General features: G+C 35.3%; 4 protein-coding genes across 15 annotated transcripts; 3 read left to right on the forward strand and 1 right to left on the reverse strand.

The window, feature by feature from the left end:
* The first annotated feature begins 962 nt into the window (after positions 1-962).
* On the forward strand, positions 963-10,828 carry LOC122405277. Of its 3 annotated transcripts, none has more exons than XM_043409901.1 (6): positions 963-1,170; positions 6,643-6,853; positions 7,809-7,901; positions 8,534-8,722; positions 9,517-9,699; positions 10,116-10,828. In XM_043409901.1, exons 2-6 carry the CDS (start codon positions 6,644-6,646, stop codon positions 10,329-10,331), a joined length of 891 nt encoding a protein of 296 aa, XP_043265836.1. In that variant the 5' UTR covers positions 963-1,170; position 6,643; the 3' UTR covers positions 10,332-10,828. The 3 variants fall into 3 exon arrangements, with proteins under 3 accessions (XP_043265836.1, XP_043265835.1, XP_043265834.1); XM_043409900.1 differs by having other exon boundaries at positions 967-1,170; positions 9,517-9,756; XM_043409899.1 differs by lacking the exon at positions 963-1,170 and having other exon boundaries at positions 6,630-6,853; positions 9,517-9,756.
* A 425-nt stretch (positions 10,829-11,253) lies between these two features.
* On the forward strand, positions 11,254-18,382 carry LOC122394860 (luc7-like protein 3). 8 transcript variants are annotated; one of them, XR_006258930.1, is made up of 10 exons: positions 11,254-11,818; positions 11,940-12,188; positions 12,268-12,474; positions 12,548-12,709; positions 12,794-12,987; positions 13,129-13,220; positions 13,284-13,705; positions 13,801-13,960; positions 15,406-15,479; positions 18,195-18,382. XR_006258930.1 is itself a non-coding variant. In XM_043392018.1 (8 exons), exons 1-7 carry the CDS (start codon positions 11,714-11,716, stop codon positions 13,355-13,357), a joined length of 1,083 nt encoding a protein of 360 aa, XP_043247953.1. In that variant the 5' UTR covers positions 11,254-11,713; the 3' UTR covers positions 13,358-13,394; positions 15,406-15,641. The 8 variants fall into 8 exon arrangements, 3 of the variants coding, with proteins under 3 accessions (XP_043247953.1, XP_043247954.1, XP_043247952.1); XR_006258931.1 differs by having other exon boundaries at positions 13,284-13,394; positions 13,508-13,960; XR_006258928.1 differs by having other exon boundaries at positions 13,284-13,960.
* On the reverse strand, positions 15,962-20,028 carry LOC122394861 (mitochondrial glycine transporter-like). Of its 3 annotated transcripts, none has more exons than XM_043392020.1 (8): positions 20,023-20,028; positions 18,841-18,933; positions 17,375-17,493; positions 17,204-17,288; positions 16,954-17,133; positions 16,660-16,831; positions 16,321-16,580; positions 15,962-16,232 (listed from the first exon to the last, which is right to left on the reverse strand). In XM_043392020.1, exons 2-8 carry the CDS (start codon positions 18,892-18,894, stop codon positions 16,206-16,208), a joined length of 897 nt encoding a protein of 298 aa, XP_043247955.1. In that variant the 5' UTR covers positions 18,895-18,933; positions 20,023-20,028; the 3' UTR covers positions 15,962-16,205. The 3 variants fall into 3 exon arrangements, with proteins under 3 accessions (XP_043247955.1, XP_043247956.1, XP_043247957.1); XM_043392021.1 differs by lacking the exon at positions 20,023-20,028 and adding an exon at positions 19,435-19,489; XM_043392022.1 differs by lacking the exons at positions 18,841-18,933; positions 20,023-20,028 and adding an exon at positions 18,655-18,795.
* A 204-nt stretch (positions 20,029-20,232) lies between these two features.
* Positions 20,233-22,102, forward strand: LOC122394862 (40S ribosomal protein S9). Its single transcript, XM_043392023.1, has 4 exons — positions 20,233-20,322; positions 20,637-20,871; positions 21,079-21,265; positions 21,859-22,102. The coding sequence occupies exons 2-4, from the start codon at positions 20,649-20,651 to the stop codon at positions 22,028-22,030; spliced, it is 582 nt and encodes a 193-aa protein (XP_043247958.1). The 5' UTR covers positions 20,233-20,322; positions 20,637-20,648; the 3' UTR covers positions 22,031-22,102.
* The last annotated feature ends 1,465 nt before the right edge of the window (positions 22,103-23,567 follow it).

Raw genomic sequence — 23,567 nt, forward strand, 5'->3', positions numbered from 1 at the left:
GCACATTTCATTCAGTTCACGAATCGCACCTTGGGTGCTCTTACTTTCCAGATGTTGCTTATTGGCCGTGTTACATCGAATCACTTTCGAACGCACAGTTACCGAAAAAAGTATCCAAACACCGAGATACGTGCAGTTCAAACGATAATATTTACGCGTTCTGTAACTTCCAAATATGGAATCTGAAATTCTTCTGCCGCTACTGTTGAAAACACTGATCTTTTTATTCAAATTAAAAGAAACATCCGGTGTTAGTAACTGGGTACTTACATTGGGAGTACAAATTAATGAGGGAAAGAAGTAACACAAAAACAGATGTACATTGAGGGATAAATACATATGTACCAGTAAATAAATCCAGTTAATTGTTTCAGGTGGTCGAGAGGACGGAACGTTTAAACGAGTTTTACGAGGTCGAGGAAAAGGTACGTAATCGTATCAATTATCAGGTATAATACACATTTGTGTCATATAATTAACGTTTGAAAGGTCGGTTTCGAAGCGGCGAATTACTAAATACAGGCATGTAGTGAATATATCCGTAGCGTGCATTGAAACGAATTAATCTTGCAGCTCGAGTTATGAAAAGCAACACATTCGAATTTGATAAAAAACAGAAGTATTCAAATCAGTGCAAAGCAAACGATCCAGGTGATTTCTCGACGACGATGCTGTAAAAATGTACACCTGCCTGTATCATAACACGGGATAATGTTAAATAAGCCGCAAGAATGCGTTTTGTTTTCTGAGAAGCATCGAAGTACCCCAAAAATTAATATTGAAAAATGTCTTGCAATCGTACGTCAGGCAGAGTCGAATTTTGTTCACGAATAATGAATAAAAATTTAAAATCGATCGAAAATGAATGTTTATGAATTAGATTTTATTAATACATTTTCAGATGTACAAAATCGCGTGGTCAAGGGGTCGAGGAGTGTAAGAGATCCACTGTTCATGGGTCAGAGTTTTCGGGGGAACACCTTGTTTCGCATTACGTATCCACCGCCGTCTCCCACTACCCTAAAGCGGACCCAGGTATTACCTAGTGGAGGTAACTTTCAGCGAGACACGCTATATAAGAGAATGAAGGACCGCGGCCGGCTAAGATAAAGCTCGCGTGTTGTCAATCCGTTCATCGTGCCGTTGCTCCTCTACCTTCGTCGTCGACAGGTAAGTGGGGGGTGAAAAAGTACGTTTTCGAAAATTTATGGGAGGAGGCGGGGGGAGGAGGATGAAAAGGGGGAGCTCGAGAAATAACGCGAGATCAGTGACGACGACAGTGCAAGTGCTTCCCGCGGAGGTTCGATCATTATTTTTTACCTTTTTGCCCTTTGTGTAACGTTGGTGTCCATTTTGTTTTCGAACGCGCGGCCGTCAGAAATCGATACTCGGCGTAGCAGATCGGCATACCAATGCGCGCGATATAGGCGTACGCGGATCGAGGGAAACTCGATGAAAAATCCGCTAGATTAGCGTCGTTATGCATGGTGGAGCAGAGATTATGGCACGTGCCTTAGAAGCGGGAAAAGGAACCGGTTGTGCGAGGGCGATCAGGAACTGCAACGAGGAATTTACGAAACATTTTTCCACCGCTGGATATGTCGATGTACACGAAACTATTTTACCAAGTAATTTATTTGCTGCGGGCGTTTCGTAAATCGTGCCATTTTTGGCATTTTTAATTTAATTGGGACTCCCGAATCTTCGATAGGATTCATTATAGGTGAAAGAAAATTGGCATTCTAAACTGTTCACGTTCAGAAAATTCTCGGCTAGGCTAGGTGAATTAAATTCAGACAAATTAAAATATTATTTTAATATATTATATTAATTGTCAATTATTTTTGCCTGTTGAAATAGTTCATAAAATAACAGTTTGTTAACTTGTATGCACTTAATTGAGACTCGAATCAGACTCAACGTAAGACTAGCAACATAAGTGATGTTAACTACATTTACGTATATTCTTAAAAAATTAACTTTTGTCTAGGTCCTCTCAATTTTATCTTCAATTTCAAATTGCATGCAATTAACATAAGCAGTGTTTATGTATGTTTGTAAGTGAAAAACACGGTACGGCGCAAAGAGAAATATTTAAGCTATTTTTGAGAATATTTTTAAATTTGATAAACTAACATTTTCATATTCTTTCGTAGAGAAGGAGAGACTGATCGAACGGTGCATTAAAATGGGAAAATAGCGCGGTGGAAGTGATCGAATACAAAGTTCCACGAGAATCTACGAATATTTCGGATAGTTAAAATTCCGGAAAGTGCGATCGATAACAGTTCGACACGCGCGAGTAAAAGGTTAATACGCTGGAATACCGCAGTCTTTGGTCTACCGGATTGAAAAATGTCGCCACAGCTATAAAGCATGCTCCAGATTTCCTTAAGAGCATGTCCAACCGGCCGACCAGTTACGTGCGCCCTCCGTTGATTATATTATACAGCCGCGTTCCCCTCGTTTGTAGTTACCAGGCAACTATCTCTTTTTTCATTATGCAATTGCTTTCTTTGCGCTACGCCTCGAGAAACCCCTCCGGATCAGCTTCCAACCGCGACGATCGCAAACTTAATCGAAAGAAGGACACATGATTCTCTTCTCGCACGCTAGTAACAAATTACAGCTTGTAAAAAAGACACTGTTTACAGCAACGTGGGGAGTCTCTTCCACAATTGTCAAAACTCGCGTGAATTGTAACAAATAACTAGAACAAACCCTTTGCTTATCCGATTTCATAAAGTTTCTAAAATAGTAACCTACGGTATCGTCTTACTCCTGTTCACATCTTTTCTAGAAGCTTCACAAACGTCCTCGTGACTCGTTACCTAAGAAGGTATTACAAAACACATGCATTATACCCTTGAAATGGGTATTACAATAGACATGTAACCTACATGTTACCCCCTTATGATCGAAACCAATCGTTTACTTTGAAAATAATTTTAAGTTAAATAGAGAACTTCTGAGAGTCGATCGTTCGCCACGTTCGTGGAGAAAGTTTCCACGATTTTCCTCGGTCAAAGATACCGGTGAAACCTGAACAGAATATCGACGCGTGGAGAAAAAAAAAAAATGGAAAAAAGAATAAAAGTGTTCGGGAGTGGATCGAGTTTCCGAGGGATCCTTGGTGTCGAACCAGACGCGCCGTGTCCTTTCTAGACGCGAACCTTGGACGATATTGTTTCTCGATCTGCATGCGCCAACGTCATAACTCAATTCGCAACACCCGATACAGATACGCTCTCATTTTTCTCGTACAGTGCCATTTTTGTACGCAGGACCCTCTCACTTTCACTCGGGGCTACCGATCGAGACTTGCCACCACCTTCGAGACGATCGGCCGGTTCGCTGTGCCCGCGGTCTAAGTAAAGACAAGCTCCTCATTAAGACCGGTAACCGCATTTTTCCGGCGCCCTGCCGGCGCAAATCGTTAACCATTTTGTTCTTTGAACGAACAGGTTAATCGGGAAAGCGGCGACTAAAATTACGCGATGACCCGCGAGATCCAACAAACGGGTTGCGTAAAGTGTCTGAACGGAATGCGAATAATTTACTTTTGCGCAGTCGAGGCGAAATTCGACACCGGCAAGATATTTATACGCGGCGATATCGTCGAGTCTCGGAGTCGCCTTTATCTTTCGCCGAATAAAAGGACTGTGAGCGAGAGCGAATAAGAAAAAAAGCATTGTCTTTCGTACGAATCGTCGCCGGGATCTCGTATTGTTTTTTTAAATGTCGTCTTTCACGCTTCACCGGCCTCGAAGGGGATTCCCCGGTTCCCCGGCCCCCCTTGTTCTCTTTATTCTCTCTCCAGTTTCGAGACGGGATAAGTATCATTTAAAGATCTTACGTTATTAATCCAGGTATTACAGAAATTACGTAAGTTCCAGATTACAAAAAGTATGCAAGAAACGTACGCATAGTTTGAGCGGTTCGAGTACCATCGTTGTGCAAAATTTCGTTCGAGAGCTAACGATACACTTGGAAACCCCCCTTTGCGAGAACACACACCGAAGTGAAAGCGACGAGTCAAAAAATATACTTTCTTCGTATCGACGGGAGGTTGAAGTTTTATTCGCGCACAACGGATCTGCTATTTGCCAGTTATTCGCCGATCGCTTTGTCACGTCGACGCCGGGGCTTCGCTTTTACTCTTTTTTCGCGTTTGTCACGCTCAACAGAAGTTTCTTTTTATCAACGAGAGATCTGCGCTGTACAAACGTCGGGAGGCCCGTTCCCGTAAGTCGAGCCTTTCAAATTTATCGAAAGCGCCGGATCTCTCGCGATACATCATAGCCGTTACGAATGAGATGTCCTCAACGGATCGTGAAACCGCTGTTCGTGTTTTACGCACTTAGAAAGCGGAGGTGCTTTCCATCGGCCGGCGTCGATGAAACAAGTACGAACACGCGTGTTTCAAGTTTAACAATAAGTCGTACAGAGGGATTAATTCCTAAACGGGACAGAAGTAACACTGTAAAATTGTAAACAATAGTTAAACTATCTTCCTATTTATCTGTGTAAACTGAGCTTAGAAAATAACAGAAAAAATTAGTTTACTCTGGTTTGAAAAATATTTATCATTATGGTATTGTAGTTATGCACCCGGGTATAGTGCAGTAATCAGTCAATTATTTCAACGAATGGAAACCGGCCCGCAGGTTGTTAAATTTAAATGCATATTTCGTTTTCTATGGTTACGGTCGAACGGATCAAACCAGTTGCAAATACCAAACGTCTCGTTACGCGGATAAAAATGGAATTTCACTTAATCGTGCACGCGGATAGAGCAATTTTACTTCTCTTCGATCAATTTGCCGTTTAGATTACGATGGTGTAAATTGGTCTGATCTCTGAGCCGAAAGCGATAGGAGGCGGGCTTCATCAATCGCTTTATTCGACACGTTAGCACGTTTATTGCGGAGGAGATAGATTTACCTCTTTGCATTAGATCCGCCTGTCGTCGTTGAGTTATTTACCTGCTAACAAGGGAACACACCAAACTGCCAATCGCTATTTTGATCAAATCAAGAATATTTGATCTGTAATTTTTTTATCTGCCGTCGTCCATCTTGGACGAGTGAAATCCCCAACTTGAATATCTCACAAACTATTGGAAATATAGAAAACGTGTAAATGCATGAATTTTATATTCTTTATGACGAATTGGTAAAAAAGTGCAATTTTTCAATATATTATTTAAACGAATTTTTTACCAATCTACAGTCTAATTCGTCATAGAGAAATACAAAACTCATCCAAGTCGGCGATTGACACTTTGATATGTTCCCTTATAAACACATTGCTGGATAAAATGTTATTCCCGTAAACAGTAAATTATTAGCCTTTATTACGATAGAGTATATTCGTATCTCAAACAAAATAAAACAAAGCAGGAGAAAAGTTTTAACGATCGAGAAGTGCTTCGAAATTTCTGGGGGGCGTTTAAAAATAAGAAGTCGTGTCTGAAAATGTTAGGGGAATTTTACGACAGACGGTGGACGAGAGAGAGTGTACAGCCTCGCTCGACTCGGAGTACGATTGTGCTGTTTCACCACATTTCTCCGTGGCCCTCTTTCTCGCGAATATTCTAGGTCATCGGCATTAAACGTGCATGCGTACTGCACACTTGCACGCAACAGCTGCAAGTGGATTCCCTGAAAATCAAGTATCACTTTTCTAAAGGATTACTTACGTCTCTCTTTGCGTTCCCCGATTACTTTCTTCCAAGGTTTTTTTTAACGGTGAAACCGTGGCGACGCGTACAACTGTTTAACTGTCACGTTCAATGGCGTACTAAAATCTTTTGATTTACATTGAAATTGCGACTTATTGTTAGTGGTAAATATAAAGGGAGAGCTACGCGGATTTAAATCCCCCACCATCGATAAAAAATATTTATTATCTGAATTTTATTTTTTTTATTAATTATCTAAAGTGTATTTTCCTATTTCTAATTATAGTTTCTCGAGGTGGGGGATTCGAAATGTCAAATTCCATTATCATCACTCCATCGTATTTATTATCGTATTAAACGCGATTACGATTTAAAATTACTCTGTAAATCGAGACGTATTCTGTCTGACGTTCGCGCGTCGTTTACGTGCGAATAAAACGTGACGTTGAACGATCGTTGGAATTAACACCGAATAAAAAGTGAATGATTGCACGGAGATGCAAGATGAAACGAACGAGGGAAAGCGTCGGTCGTAAATCTGCTATGCATCTCCGATGAAAATCAGACGTAACCGATCGTACGCGATACGTTCGCGGGATAATCGAAAAGATCCATCGATCCTAAGACGAGCAGCGATTACCATCAATCTCGCAAAGTATCGTAACTTTCCGTTTCGAGGAGATCCACAGTCTGTTGCGCATATGAGAATTCGAAACACAAATCATGATCAATTTTCAACGTCGTACATACGTCTCTCTATTAGTATTTTAAGATACGAGCATTTATAAAATATAGACTTCAGTTTTGTTCTTCACTTTTATGGAAGATATCGATAGACAAGGTCGCTTTCTCCAGCACGTGTCTACGTAGAAATCTCTGTTATTTCGTCTGCGTATCGTGTGCAGAAAGTGCATCGAGCACGTAATTTCAGGCAGTAAAAAAATAGCATTGTATTGCAGGATGTATTGGCTGTGTCTGACGGCACTGGCTGTGTCTGCTACAGCACAGAGCGCTTATGATTTGGACGGCAGAGTCTCCTATCCTGGCAAATCGTCCAGCCTAGGACCGCTCTATGCATCCGCGGGTCAAGGTTTCCGCGATAACAGCTACGAGGACAACATCGTGACACCCACGCCAACGCCTGCATTCAGAAACCCTAATCAACAACCTGTAAGCAACTCGTATTATTTCTACGGTATCCTCGATACTCCTATCATCATATCGTCTAGGCTAATACGAAGAAAGCGTACATCACGAGCCAGAGTAATTGTATAACTTCGACTGGAAGAAACAAAACCAGAAAGAGTTATTCATATAAAGATACAGATTCTATGTAAACAAGTTCACTTGTGGCTTTGACAGGAGCTTATTAATTAAATTTTCAACGAATGTTAAGCTAGTGTTAGTTAAATACAATCTCAGTTAATATCATTTCCGTGGTGGTAAAGGTACCAATCTCTATCATGACTGAAAAACAAAAATAGCTCGGATTTTAATTAAAAAGAGTTGTAAATTGCAGAAAAAATCCTAAAAGATTTAAAACAGTGATCGACCATGCGTGGAATCGAGAACTTTTACTAGATTTCCTTTAAAGGACCGGTACACTCAAGGCCCAACAGGTGCAAAACAGTTATCAAGGCCCATTGGGGCCCGCGAAGTATTAAGCTAATTCCAGCTAATAATTATACATATCTGATGCATGAGATTTTTGTTTCAAATCCGCGATTATAATTATAGCAATTAAGGTGTTAAAGAACCAAATTCGTTTACCGTGACGATAAGCGACTGTACTATATTTTTCCTTTTCGTTTTGCTACTTTTCGGAGCGCTCGAATTCCGAGTATTAATAGCTGCAATGAAAGCAGTTGCGTCATATTATATTGCGTATTCGTGATACATATTACGTAAGGGTTTACGTAAAAATAACCGGTTACTTCAAAGTACCGATTCACGTGACTTTCTTGCCGCGTGCAACTGCGTAACAAGTGCGTGAACTTCCATGAATGGTTTCCCACCTGGGAGAAGAATTTTCTGGCTATGGTATTCGCCGCTTCTACGACATGGAGGATCGAGCATACGAGTTGCACGTTGAACGATCTAAATTACTGAATGTTCTTTTTTGCAGTTGTATCGTAAACCGACGTTGGAGCAAGGGGGTATCAGAGTGAACGGACCTCCACGTGGTATTCTTCGCGGTGGACAGCCACAAAATCCTGAGGTAATTTATCGATTGGCTTGTTAATCGTTTAACTCTGCCTTTTGCAAAATTCGAACGGGCCCGTAACAGGTGCGGACGAAATTGTTGTTCTTCGTATCGTACGATAAGTGAAAGCAACCAAAGAAATCCTTGCATCCATTGTTCGCGACTTTGCACAATAAAGGCCTTACATAATCACCGGCCATTACGACCAGGGGAAAGAAATGATTTCATGAACGGGACAAATCGTTTTACTTCTTGCTCGGTGATTTAAAAAGAAATTACGTATTTTGCGACGGATCGTCGAATCGATTTTACCAACAATTTCGTTACGCTGTCCTTTAACCCTTTCGCTCGCAATTTCTCACGATCGGTACAAATTTTTTAATACATAATTGGCACGGTAACAATATAAATTAAAAATCTATGTGTATTGGAAATGACACGTGTACGAAGGGTATTAAAATGTGAAATAACGTTTCATACTGTTTTATAACACGTGAAACTCAATGCGCTAAATTTAACACGCCCACGAGCGAAAGGCTTGAAGAATACCATCGAGCAACGAAAACATTTGCGTAAACGTTTCACTTTCCCGCGTGAGTCGGTGTCATTGAAACTACGATGTCATTGACATTGCACTGTGGTTGAAGGCCGAAGAGCTGGAAGAAAAGGAGGAGCCCGATCGTCTGACGCTTCTCTTACCGCAAAGTAAATTCGATTGCGTGAACAAACAGACCGGATACTATGCCGACGAAGACCTAAACTGCGAAGTGTTCCATTATTGTCAGGATAACGCCAAACACTCGTGGATCTGCCCCGAAGGGTTCACGTTCCACCAAGTAAGTACCACGTTCTCTACGGGTACTTTAAAATCGATTATGGATACGCGTTCCACAATCGTAAAATGCGTTACGTGATACTTGTTTCGTGTTACAATTATAGAGGACTCGAAAGCAGTATCGATTTCAGTTCTTGTTGTATAACAATCGTGATAATATTATTGGAAACGTATTTCCTGCATTCCTCGTGCGCGTACATATTCTCCATTGTGCGACCATCCGGCGGGAAAATTTTACGAATCGTAAAATGTAAATAATTTGTGACAATTATCACCGGAAAAGACAATTTCGAGCCCGATGCTAATCGTTTCTGGACAATTCAGGCGCGCCGGTGAAAGTTCGCGAGAATAAACTTTGTTTTGCGCCAATTAACCGTGCCTCGGACAGCCATCGATAAGTAAATTTCACCTCTCGCGTATTTTGATGTACGGTTTCATCTGGCTACTTCCGGTCTCGTTCTCCGAACGGGTAACTAAGGCCAATCATAAATCGCCTCGATCGGTTTCCTCGATAGCGGCGTATCGCGGTGGGTTTCCGGGGTAATCAACCCACGCCCCCTTTTCTCAGCTGAAAAGATACAAATAGAGGAACGGTATGCGTTGTCTAGCTCCACGGGACACCTTTCTCTTTTCTAAACATAGAAACCATTAACCTTTTCTATCTCGAGTACTGAAATGAAAACTAAAATTTGAGAGACTAATTAAAATACTCAATCTTCAATATACGTATGCGCTGATAAAAGTCTCTAATCTCATTTAGACAAAAAAGGGATTTACGTGCAATTTGTTTGATAGGTTCACCTAATTTGTATGCCACCGAGCGGCGACATAAACTGCAAGAAGAGCTCCCAGTATCACTTCGTTAACGAATACCTGTACAAACCACTGAATTTGGCCGAGGCGGAGACTAAACCAAATGTGACCTTGAGATACAGCGAGAGATATTTCCCTGCGGACATCCACGCAGATGAACGTGAGGTTGGTGACTATCAGATCACCCCTTCCTCTGTGCCCATTCGTCGTCCCACGCCGCCGGTAAGATTTCTCGATGGCCAATAGATCCTTCCCCATTCGACAGGGGTAGCATTTCGTCGTAGATAGCGGCCAAAATTGATTCTAGTCAGCGTAATTTAGAGTATAGAGTTAACTGCAGAAAAAGAAATCACGATGAGACTCAAATTCCAATAAAAAGCTATTTATTTTTTATCCGTTATTCGAGAATTTTATCTAGATACAAAATTAACAATAGTTTGAGATAGTTATATTACTGTGCTTAAAATATAAAATAATCAACGTCAGGTAAAAGTATTCTATCAGCACCAACAATGTTCTTTCATAAAATTAAGAATACAGACGTATTCTTTGGAATGAGGAGTGCAAATATTTGTGCACAGGTGTATGCAAGCCCTCAGCCATCCACATTGAACAGCATTCCGCCCTCGGCTCGTCCACAACCAACAGGCCTTCCACAATTTCGTTTACCGTTGAATCAGGTGTTTCGTAGCCCCGAGGAAGTGAATATTCCCCTGCAACATAGACGTCCGCAGCCACAGCACCAGCCTGTGAGAAGATTCCCTCAAGTCCGACCCGATGATGAAGAATACGAGTGAATCAGACCCGCAGTCGATCGATTCGATATCTATCATTCATCGTCATTACTCATCATCGTGTTTCAGTTGCTAATTGTATTGCTGGAATATCATCATACACCTCTTGCATTCAAATTAAATCAAGAGATAAATCTTCAGAAGTATTTGTTGTATTTATTCGAATAAATTATAGCAGCGTAGTTGTATAAATTAATCGTAGAACATAAATTATTCCATGCTATCATTTTTCATATTCCGTAGAGGTCTCTTAATATCGTAGATTGAAATCGGATCGAGCCTTCGTCCAAGTTTGTGATTGATACTTTGGAAAAGTTGGTATTAAGTTGTATTTTCAAGATGGTTGTGGTTTTAGAGGAACCCGAATTAATTCAGTAATCATCCCTCCAATAGTTGTAAAAAGTTACGATCAGTGATAATTATAATGATATAATGAATTTGTACGTACTTCAAGTATGCTATTTAACGTGTAATCTGTAATTGATATTAGCATAACAGTGATGACCAATAAATTGTTTTGCGTTATTTTTAATAGCGCTCGGCATTTTGTAAACGCTCCCGCAAAATTATCACACATTATGTAAATAATTCATCGTAATACTTTTTGTACTCCTACAAATACAGATCTATCAATTTTGTCATGGATTAAAAATTGTCACGAAATTTGAACGATTTACGCTTATGTTTGTACATACATGCGGAAAAACAGTCAAGTTACGCTCTATATTCTTAGAGAATTCTTATATAATATATTGAATTTATATACTTGAGTTAAACATAATTAAAAAATTCAATTATCTTTTAATTTTCGTTAAAAAATAGTACCAAATCTAGAAGCTTGTAGATATATGTTTATACATATTGATACAAAGAAGGATATTAATGTTGCATTTTATATCACGTAGTAAGTGCAATTACTGCACAACGTCATGGATAAATTCGTGTTATCGTATTTTTTTTCTCATTCAATAACATTAACACTAAATCAATCCGAAAAATAGTTGACAGAAACATAAAAGGAGCCATGATTTATTTAGCATTCGTTGTTTATTAAATTGAACGTGTACAAATTTAAGGTTTCTCTTGTTCCTTTTCACGTTCTTTTGATGCATAAGGTGTCGCCATATTGTTTGCTACACTACCGCCTTCAGAAGTGAAAAACTTCGGGGTTAGAACTTAAGTATCGTCACATCGTTCGTGTCTCTTAATGTTCGCGTGGATTTGTCTCGTTTTCGTATTGATTCGCATCGTTTCGTCGCCTGTAGATCCTTTCACGTGAAAACCAAACAACGTACAATATATTTTCTGTAGTATTTGCCCAATAGTTAATCGGTGAATTTCGTATACTCTTGATAAACGACATTTGATACGAAGAATTTTGGAATATGGCTGCTGCTGCTGCTGCTGCGTTACTCGACGAACTTATGGGAAGAAATAGAAATGTTCTTCCTAATGAAAAACCCAAAGAACTTAATTGGGAAGATCCAGAGGTACGTCCTTGTAAATGTTGATATTTCAACTATGCAGTCGTTAATATATTCACATTTCCATGCGTCTCAACTTGGTACCATTTCTCATAATGTTAAAATATTATTAATTTCTGCGTTTCAGTTTTGCAAACTATATTTGGTAAAATTTTGCCCCCATGATCTGTTTGTTAATACAAGAGCTGATTTGGGTGCGTGTTCCCGCGTGCACGACGACGAGGCCAGAGAATTGTTCGAGAAGGCGCCGTACTCATACAGAAAACAACAGTACGAGGATGAGTTTATTAGATTTTGTCAAAGCATGTTGAACGAAGTCGAAAGAAAGATAATAAAGGGAAAGCAACGGTTAGCCCTTATAGGAAGAACGGAAGCAGTAAGAATACTTTTGTAATTTTATTGTGTTGCTATTGAAATAACAACAGAGAGATTAATAAATTTTTATGTATATTTAGCCTACTTTAACACCAGCACAGACTCAAAGGAACGAAGAACAAATTGCTCTCTTAACCGAAAAAATAAATAAACTGGTAGAAGAGGCGGAACAAAGCGGCATACAAGGAAATGTGGAACAAGCACAGGGCCTAATGAGATTATGCGATCAATTAAAAGAAGAACGAGAAACACTCAGAAAATCAAACGACAATAGTCATTATAATCAAGTAAATATTGTAGTATAAAATGTAATATATCTTAATAAGAAAACATAGAATCTATAATATTGATTTATTTCAGACTGCTGAACTAGCTGCTGCTCAGGAAAAACAAATGGAAGTATGCGATGTATGCGGTGCGTTTCTTATTGTTGGCGACGCTCAACAACGAATTGACGATCATTTAATGGGAAAACAGCATGTTGGATATGCGAGATTAAAAAGTGCTCTTCAAGAAATCATGGTAATTTCGTATTTATAATACGAAACATTTTACATGCTTTTAAATATTTCATGTTTGTTAAACATTATGTAAATATCTTTGTAGAGTAAACGCGAAAAAGCCAGAGATGAAAAAGAACAAAGAAGAGAGGAGGACCGAAAGCAAAGAGCACGCGCTAACGAAGAACTTGATAGGCGAAGAAGAGACGGAGACAGAGATAGAGATCGTGACAGAGAAAGAGATAAACGACGTCGACGTAATGATGATGATAAAGCCAGGCATGATTCCGGCAGTCACAGGTAAATTATTTAAATATTTTCCGTATACCAATTTGCTCGAGCAGTTATTAAAAATTCTCAAATTAAACGACGTGTTTGTCATTTAGTTGTCGTCTAAGTATATATATATTTTCTTAAATAAAAAAATTTAATTATATTTAGAAATTCTGGACACAGAAGTAGGAGCAGATCAAGAGATAAACATGATAGACATCGAGATGATGATAACCATCGACGTCATGCTCGAGACAAAGGTAAATAATAATTTTATCATCATAAAATTCAAATTATTACAAAAATATGCTATATATTTTCAGCAAATCGTGATCATCGGAGCTCAAGTCATCATAACCGTCGTCGCCATCGATCTAGAAGTCGAAGTCACAAGTAACTACTCTTGATTGGTTAGTGAGTGAGAAGTAAGCCAGGTATGCACTAAACAATATACCATATTCGTCTCAATTACTGTACAGGTTCTTTACCAGGTGAGTTTCATTAGATGCACATAATATATACATGATAATTATCTGTAATTTTGAAGAACGGCATAGTCACAGCGAGCCAGTCTCTGGTCCTGCCTATTAATCGGAGAAACACTCTTACTAAATTTCATATGGACCTGATCGTACAGCGTTTAATTTTCAAAGTGACGAGCTTGTTCTATGTAACATATTACTGAAAAAAGGTGCATCGAGGTAATGTCGAGCAAGGAGTAGTAAAAGTCGTTCCCATACGAAAGGTATTTTTATCATGTAGTATTATAGATATTGTCTACAGAGCAAGATAGGAGAAGGTATACCTATGCTTGCTTTGATCGGTATAATGTCTTCATAGGGTAAATCAATTATATAATTTCAACGACTGCATAGCTTTTTTGTCGAAAAGAAATTAGTGGTTTAGTGGAGGAAACAGTGCCTACTTCCGTAGACCTGCCACAACAGTGCCCTGTGTGACTGTGACTATACAATCCTAGCTTCTACTACGCATTTCTGAGGTATTTATATCGGAATGATAATACCAAACATGTCCTTTTATTAGGAAAGTTTAGATATTTTGAAAACGGTGATCTTTATTTTGGAGCGATACTTGAGTGCTTAGTTACAATAACAAACTCCTGCTCTTACTTTCCTTATTCCCTGATTGCTATTTATTGGAGCATACTCAGTTTAAAGCCGAACGATGTGTCTACTAATTAGTCAGGGAAGATATTTGATATAGGATTGAGATAATGTATCTGCGTGTATAGTCCAGAGATGTAAAAAAAAAAAAACTATTTATTTAACAGCCGTTAGACTATAATTGACGATGCGGTTAAAAAAATTGGGCTTATATGTTGGCATATAGTCGCATCGGTATATGTATGTGTTTTCTTCCGAACTTTATATATGAAAGTTCAAGAAATATGTATCATGTACACCGAATAATATACTCTTCTTTCCTTTGCATGCATTTTTTCTCCGTTATTTTTAGTTTTGAAAGACAGGACATGGGCGAAGCTCAATCAAATTTTCTAATTGGGTAGTCGTAATTCTTAGTGTGAAATAGTACGTCGATTTAAAGGTTGATGTCAGGTCACATGGAGTCATGTATTTGTATGGTGCTCCCAGGAAATCCCCTCTTAATCATATCTTTGACTCATTCTTTTGTCGTGTCCTTCGTTTCGGCTTGATAGAAGACTCATACATTGCGCGCGTACTACATTTGTGTGATTCGTGTTCGCTCATAATAAATCCTTCACACATCAAATAATCTGCTTTTGAACCAACTAGACAGAAAAAAACGAAACACAAAAATAATAGCTTTAAATAAAGAATCGTCTTGTATTGTTACATTGGGATGAAAGAAATTCTATGTTTTAAAAAGGATCAACGGATTTTTGCTGTTTCAGTTTGAATTGTTACATTTCAAGTCATTGTTTTCATTTCATTTTTATTTCATTATCTTAATGTACCTTAGTATTAAATATTATATTTAATATTATATTTAGCGCAAATATATTCATTCGATATTAAAATATGTTTTATTTTAATAAGAAACATTGAACTAGGTTTGGTTAGTATCAGCATAAGAAACATTAAAACAATTCATCAATAAAATTAATAAATTAATACTCATTATAATTATCTATAAAAATTTCAATGAAATCGATAATTTAGTCATTTTCATTCAAACCTTATGTAAATTAAGATGTCATTCCTTTTGTTTCCAATGTCACAACCAAAGATGGTCATAATTCTTAATTTATTATCTGCTTTTCCACACATGTAGCTGACAGAAGTATGATATATATTTTTTTTTTTTTAATTCGTATATTAAGACAAGGTTAATAAATAATATATACAAATACATTATCTAGGTGTTTGGTAACGATCAGAATTAATATGAGAAGAAAGAGGTAATGAAATCGTAATTTCTAAAAATTATGTTGTCTATTTTCAGACAGAAGAAGACATACCATGGGGATATAACCAATGCAACAGGCTCACTTGCACACTGCTTAATATAATATTAAGGTAAAGATTTTGCATAATCTACAAATTCAAACAAATCGTGATTTTTATACAACTGCGTCTAAATTACTTTTCATCGCATCGCGCTATCTTTAAATAAATTACAGAAAAATCAGGTTTCTTGAAATTCGATTCGTAATTATCGTTATCAACGTTTATGTCACACCATCAAAATATATTTAAAACAAATTTATTAGCAATTTATTCATATTTGATGCAAATGTTATTTTAGGCTGTCTGTATATATATACATATATAAAAAGACATTAAGGTAAATTATCTATAATTTGCATTGTAATACTCGTAAGATTGTTAATTGAAATTAATAAAACAGTACTACAATGAAAGTATCAGGTTATTTAAAAAAAAAAAAAAAAAAGAAGAAAAAGGAACATGCAAATATTTCTTAAATAATCAGAACCCATCAATGATAAATCAATGACATTGTATAATAACGTACAATAGTGAACAAACTGTATAATTTATTAAATAAGTATATACATTAATAATTACTAAGCGATAGGATACTCTATCCAAATACTGTTACATAGTAGAAATATTTGCTATAATACAATTTTCTGCTATAATCAAATCGTCTTTGTACAAATTAAAATACTGTACATCGAGTGTAAATATTTAGTCGAGTGGCTTTCACATTGCCGTGCGTAAATTGTTCGATCACAATCAATTTCATATTAACGATTTACGTATCATTGAATAGACAAGATTTTATTTAAGCCCCATACTCTTTGTAACCTAAAAGTAATATATTATTTAATCAGTATGATCTGTTTTAAAATTGTCTTAACAATAAAAACGCAAAAGATACGAGAAATTATGCTACCTCTTCATATACAGTCCAAGCCATAGCAGTCACTAATGTCCTTCTCAACATTCGCGGAACGATGCCTTTGAAATATCCTAACATTCCATATTTCTTATAAACCCTAAACGTTGCACTAAGAACGCCTTTAAATTCGTTCGGATATAATTGCATTTTCGTTTTGATTACATCGGCAGGTTGTGTTACGATAGAAGCAAATATTCCTGCTAGTATTCCACAGCTAAAATGAATCGGAACTGATGATTTGGCGCGCGGTAATTCTGAAAATAAATGTTTATAAAAAATGATCGGCTATCGTAGAGAAATTTAAGTGTTCTGTATCTTAGTAGAAATTATTACCTGGTTCTACAACAATATTTTTCAATTGAGTATAAAACATGAGATAAAGACCGCTAAAGGGAGCGTCTCTTAATAAGGTCGGTACTAATCCGCTTGAAAGACCTCGCACTCCTTCCTGCTTGTAAATTAATTTCAATGCTTCTCTTATGCTGTTATATTTATAAACGTCACTCTGTAAAATGATTACCGGTACTAAAACTGTCCATTTCCATGCAATTTTGTAATTAGAATGCTGTATGTTTTTATTCTGTACAATGTAAGAAATGTAAACATATTGATAATGACTGTACATACTTCGAAACGAGTTTTTACTACTGTTATCGGAATTAAGAAGGCTCCAGACGTAGATCTTGCTGTAACACCTAATAACATGGCTTCTGTAGGTGTAAGTGGATCTTTTAAATGGAATGTGTGTTTTAACCAATGTATCGATGAGAAATATAATCCAACGCCAGGAATAACTCTGGTTATGGACTGAAAAGAAATGTTTTTAATCAGTGTTCCTTTTTAACGCGATTAAATTCAGCGATCGTTAAATTCTTACCGGAGTCATACCCCTCCAAAGTCCAAACACATTTTCTTTTTTAATTATGTGGATTATCGTGTTGACTGTTCCTCTGTTCGGAGAACTAATTTTAAAAAAAACGTGATATCGAATGAAATCAGTTTTACAAAAAATGATTAAAAAATTCGGAATCTTTTATTTTCCACTTACCCAAGTTGAAGTTCTACTCTACTTTGAAGTCTTGTTTTGATTAGATCCAATGGTTGAAATAAAATAGTTGAAAAAGTACCAGACACTGATCCCGCAAGGAAAGACTTCAAAATGGGATACTAAAAAGAATATAAAACATTTTTTTTTATTAAATTATATCCCCCTTATAAAATATTTGAAAGATCTGGTTATACAAATAATTCTACACTTGTTTCATTTGTAAAGATAAAGCATATATTTTTAAAAACACTGTATAATGAAATATATGTAGATGTTGATATACCAGCAGCTAACATTGCAATAAATATATCATTACATATTATCTTGCACGAGTTTGCTCTCGTGAGTTATAAATTTTATTTAAAAGGTCAATATAGTCATTATCTACAGAATGGAGGTCCATGGGTTATCGTTAATTATGAGAATAATTTATTCTTTCTTAAACGCATGATGTACTAATTATATATGCTACTTGTCGATTACTTTGAATAACATACATGTAGTGAACTAGAATTGACTGTATTTCATAGAACAACTTTAATATTTGCATTTACGTGATAATCTGTTATATTATAATATTATAAAACAATAATAATTTCTATATTTTGATATCTTATTAATTTAATATAACTAGAAAGTTATTTTCATAATACAAATAATTCCAAAAATATAAAACTATATCAGGAGAAAGAATGGATTTCTATCAAATTTTGTTCCTCGTTTTATTAAAATTTGTTGAAACTGTAAGTGCATTTAATTTTATGATAGTTTAATGTTTGTAACAGTCGTAGAATAGATAATTTTTTATTTTTTTTTTCAGCTTATACTTGTAAATTTGGGACATCAAACTCGCAAACTCATAATGCAAACGAACGCATGCGATACTATGTGGTGGATACAGCTCCATGTATATCATCCATCCTCCACTACACCTCTTATAATTAGAGGTATTTCTTACTCAAATACTAATACTATTTTCGTTTCATTCAATATTCTATTTTTCGGAAATAAATTTTATATAATATAATTGAAATTCCAATTAATCAATTTAGTTTTTTTTTATTATCGAATTAATCGAATTAATCGAATTTTATTTAAAAAATAATATCTTTTGATACAATTAAAGTTTGTCGGATGGAGTAATACCACAGAATATTCATAGTTTTATCCATGTCTATAATTCTATTAATTTTATCATTCGTGTTATTAAAACCTTACATTATGAATATTATAGTACAGAAGGAGTTATATCTCAGAATTATTAAGGCTGAGATACTTACAATTCCTAAAGCATCCATGGTGATACAAAATGTACTGGAAGCTTGGAAAATAAATATATGTGGAATTGCAATAAAATTGAACTTTTTCTTAGTAAACCATGACACCAAGGATACACCTTTCTTTCTTAATACTGCGTTTAGTGTCAGTAAGATACTGAGTACATTGAAAACGTGACAGCTACTTACATCTTCTCTTATCTTCGTTTCACCACTTTCGGGGTCAACAGAATAACCCTGCATATCAAAACATACTCGAACAAAAAGTCCAATAATATCAAACTGAAACGTGATTTAAACGTGACTTAATGCAAAACGTGACTTGTTTCATTACATGATCAATCTAAATATATATAAATAACAAAACATTATTTGTTGTATGTGTTGATTTCAACAATTGTAATACGTATCCGTTTAATATAGTAAAATACACTTATTTAATACAAAATTTATTTGTTTATAAAACTGTTAATTTTACGGAATTTGTTATATTATATTTTTTAATCTAACGAAAAATATAAAATACAAAGCAGTTATTTATAAATAATATGTATACATATGTCTTCATAATTTTTACAATAATGGTACAATTGCTTATAATTATTAAAAAAAATATCGACATAAATACATGGGTTAGGTTTTTGGGCAAAATCCCCTCTTAAACATTTTAATTAGGTTAGAACTAAGAATATTAAAAACCAAGAATTTATGTATCATCACAGTTCAATTCGTATTTACTTTTATTCCTTTATAATTTTATAATTATTTATTTGTGATTCTTACACAATATAAATATAATTGTAAAAACACGTATTTCGTACGTAATAAAAGCACACCAATAACACAAAGGTTATCGATAATATAGGGAAAAATAACGTGACTGATAAAATTTTTCGTTATCATTTACTGCTACAAATCCATTGTGTCCAAGTTAATACTCTTGATATTTATTGATGATTAGTATGTATGTATGTATGTGCGTGATCATATATAACCAATGACGTATTGTTTGTATCAAATCTATAGTTGCATTTCTCTATTAGAAACGATTATCAGTAATCTGTATATACATATGGATTGTCTAAAATAGATGAAACTTAAAACAAAAGTATTCAAAATTTCATTTTAAATAGTAGTCGTTCAAAAACTACATACAAATAAAATAATGTTTTATCTTCATTATAATGAATCAGACTTGATCAAAAATAAATTTTCGTTTATTTTATGTTATACTGATTTATATTTCAATATTATGGAATAATTTTCTCCGAGTTGCCGTGAAATAAATAATTATATTTATTTGCAGTAGTTCTACGACCATTTTAATAGTGGTGTAGGTTATTTGTTTATTAGATTTGTTCATAAACTAACTTTTGTTCACGGACTTTTGTTCATTCTTAATAGATACTAATTTATCAATGAATTTATGTACATATGAAATGTACATTGAAGTTAGTTCACGAATCAATCTAAAATGTGTCGAACTCTGTTATTAGTTCAGTGGAAACATGTAGAACTATATTGCTTTGATCGAAAAACGCGCTACTTTAGAATAGTTTGAACTTCCGGTATGAGCGCTGCATTCGCTTCACAAATTCATTTCCGCACGATGGAATCGGCCATTTCTTTTCCAAGTGTAACGTAGCGCGGTCGTCCTCCTTGTGTAGCTGAGTAAGTTAAAAACTCCCGAAAATTTCTTTGATTTATTTTCATTTATGCGCGAAATATTGTGAACATCGCTAGTAGAATACATTTATTTAAAAAATGCTTGAATCGAAATAACATTTGTCTTCGAATTTGTAGCATCTTATAACCAAACTTGTGATTCCACCACGTGCTCATTAATTTTTACTTTACATTAAAATACAATATTATACTGATTCAATAACTGTAATTATCATACATAAGTTCAAACTTTCTGCGTGAAATAATATTAGATTTTGATGAAACGTATTTATATTTATTATTAAATTTATATTCAATAGCGACGGCACAAAATGGTGAACGGACGAATTCCGTCGGTCTTTTCGAAGACTTACGTTACGCCTAGGAGACCTTATGAAAAGGCTCGTCTAGATCAGGAATTACGAATTATTGGTGAATATGGTCTTCGTAACAAACGAGAAGTGTGGAGAGTCAAATATACTCTGGCAAATATCAGAAAAGCTGCTCGTGAGCTTCTCACATTAGAAGAGAAGGATCCTAAACGTTTGTTCGAAGGTATTGTTGAAATAAATTTATATTAACTTGTTCCAATAGTCGAACTTTTTTTACCATAAAAATACTGATGATACATACATTTACATTATTCTGACACCTCTTGTCTGATAATTTTTGATGACATATTGTTTATACTGATTAAACAATAGACTATTATTTTACTTAATATGCTTTTACTATTTTCTAACCAAAATTTGTATTTATTAGGAAATGCTCTTTTACGTCGTTTGGTAAGAATCGGTGTATTGGGCGAGAGTCATATGAAACTTGATTACGTTCTTGGTTTGAAGATTGAAGATTTCTTGGAGAGGCGTCTCCAAACTCAAGTATTCAAATTGGGACTAGCCAAGTCTATTCATCATGCTCGTGTACTCATTCGTCAACGTCACATTCGGTAGGTTCTTTGAAATATGGATGCTTAGCATGCCTTAAAAAATGGGCAAGAAATATCTGATCACACGCAGATTATTTCTAATCTTTAAGGCAATATTAAAATCCTGAATAATCTCCAGATTAGAACTATTTAATACTATTCTGGTTTCATGCCCAGGAGACATCGATTTCTTTACTTTTTGTATATATAACTTATATTCTCGCCCTGTGTTAAATATTTGTACAATTTGAAAATAATAGTCTTTTGACTACTGCAGGTATCCGAACCCTTTGCCCGATTGATTGTCCAAAGTATTTAAAAAAACATGACTTTAAATATGGATGGGCAATTACGATGTTTAAGAATCTTCACCGCTATTGAATTGATTAGATTAAATGTTGAGAGCTGTTTTTATTTCAGGCAGGCCACTTAAGTGCCAGAATACTGACACTTAATGTCTGTCATTACAATAATGGACTTGCACGCATTAACGATAATCGGTATACTCTTTGTGTATTAAATATAGCTTCTTTGTATGATGTATTGAAGTTTCAGAAATATAAGATATTGAAGAACATGGGCGTCGGACATGAAATATATATATACTGTTTCAGAGTGCGTAAACAAGTGGTGAACATTCCATCCTTCATCGTACGTTTAGATTCGCAAAAACACATTGACTTCTCGCTGAAGTCGCCGTTCGGTGGTGGTAGACCCGGTCGTGTAAAGAGGAAGAATCTGCGTAAGGGAAGTGGTGGAGCTGCTCCCGAGGAAGAAGAAGATTAAATCATATTTTGATGTAATACTTTAATAAAAGTATACCTTGATTATTTAAAAAAAATTACAATTATAACTGAACTTAACTAGAAAAGACCTCAACTTTCAAACTTCGATTTCATTAAGCTCTTCAAAGTTGGTAGCATACAAGTTCCTAATGCTATGTGTGAAATATTTGGTATAGTTGGTATTTTTACATTCGTGACATCTTTGGGTTTACAAAATAATTGTTTTTTCCTTGACTACTTTCATACTCTGATTATACTGTAAAATACGATAATACTTTCTAATTTGAAAGTTAAACGAATAACTTCCCAATGATGAAACTCTAGTGATACATCACAGTTGTCCTCGCGCCATACAATTTTACTAGCTTCAATTTTCAAGATATAAATTTTAATTTGTATAACAAAGCTTTTTCGTAATATAAGTTAAAACATCTTCATTTAGCGGCCAGATGAATAATTTTTGGCGCGATTCGTACAATTTTATGAATGAAATTTTGAAAACATCATAAAATAATGATGCATAGTATTTTGAAGCTGGAAAACAAGGAAACAAAATTAAAATATATAACACGATTTCGCAAGTAAATTACTAAATAGAAAAAGTTTGATCGAGATTTTTACATACCCTTGAAAATTTGCATTGCACAAATTATTTGAATGTTCTTTTTAATGTTCCATTTCATGACCCTCATGATTATCATGTAGTTTATTTGGATTATATGTTACAAAAAATGTTATGCACCAAGTAAAAAAGAGACAAACCAAAGTAAGAAACGCTATAGCATTAAATTTATCCCAACTAAATATTAGTTCGTTAACAGTCTTAAATTCTCTTCTAAGTTTACTTCTCGAATTCATATTCCAAACTCTTTTTGTGGATTGATTATTAGATTCCATTTTCAATTTTCGTTGATCAAATTTACTTTCCGATTGATACTCAAAATGATCGAACATTGAATTATGCCCCACAATATATAGAAAGGTCTGATTAGATAAGGATTAAGTAGATTAGATCGTTCTCTGCAATAAAAGTAGCAATTTAAAAAATTGCACTTAAAGAGGACATTTACTAGAAGTATAATGATATTATTAATTTGTTTGTAATCGTAATTTATTTCATCAATTACAGAATTAAGTATGAAAGTACATCTTTTCGGTACACAGTGTTGAAAATATTTGCGTTTATTAATTTGGCACTCTTATTCTATCGCATTCTCGTCGAGAATCTCGTCTCTAGTAAAAAAGAAGCAAAAAAGAATGTCCCGAATAGTGATCTTGTAACGAATAAATACTGTAAATTCTGAAATAGAACCTTCGTATCGTGAAAGAGAAAGTTCTATCGAATATCCAGTCTATTAGCTATACACATATTTCGTCTGTAATATAACCTCAGCGTGTAAAAATATACACTTTGTAACATCTTTCAAGTGCCCATCATTTTACAGGAATTGAAGAAATTACAATCGAATAATATTTGTATAATAATTTCTAGCAATATCTCGTAAAAATTATATTTTGCTTGCATGTGATCGTAAGAT

This window comes from Colletes gigas, unplaced genomic scaffold, assembly GCF_013123115.1.
Source record: "Colletes gigas isolate AHSC1104 unplaced genomic scaffold, ASM1312311v1 Colletes_gigas_Sc00004, whole genome shotgun sequence".
Lineage (NCBI taxonomy): Eukaryota > Metazoa > Arthropoda > Insecta > Hymenoptera > Colletidae > Colletes > Colletes gigas.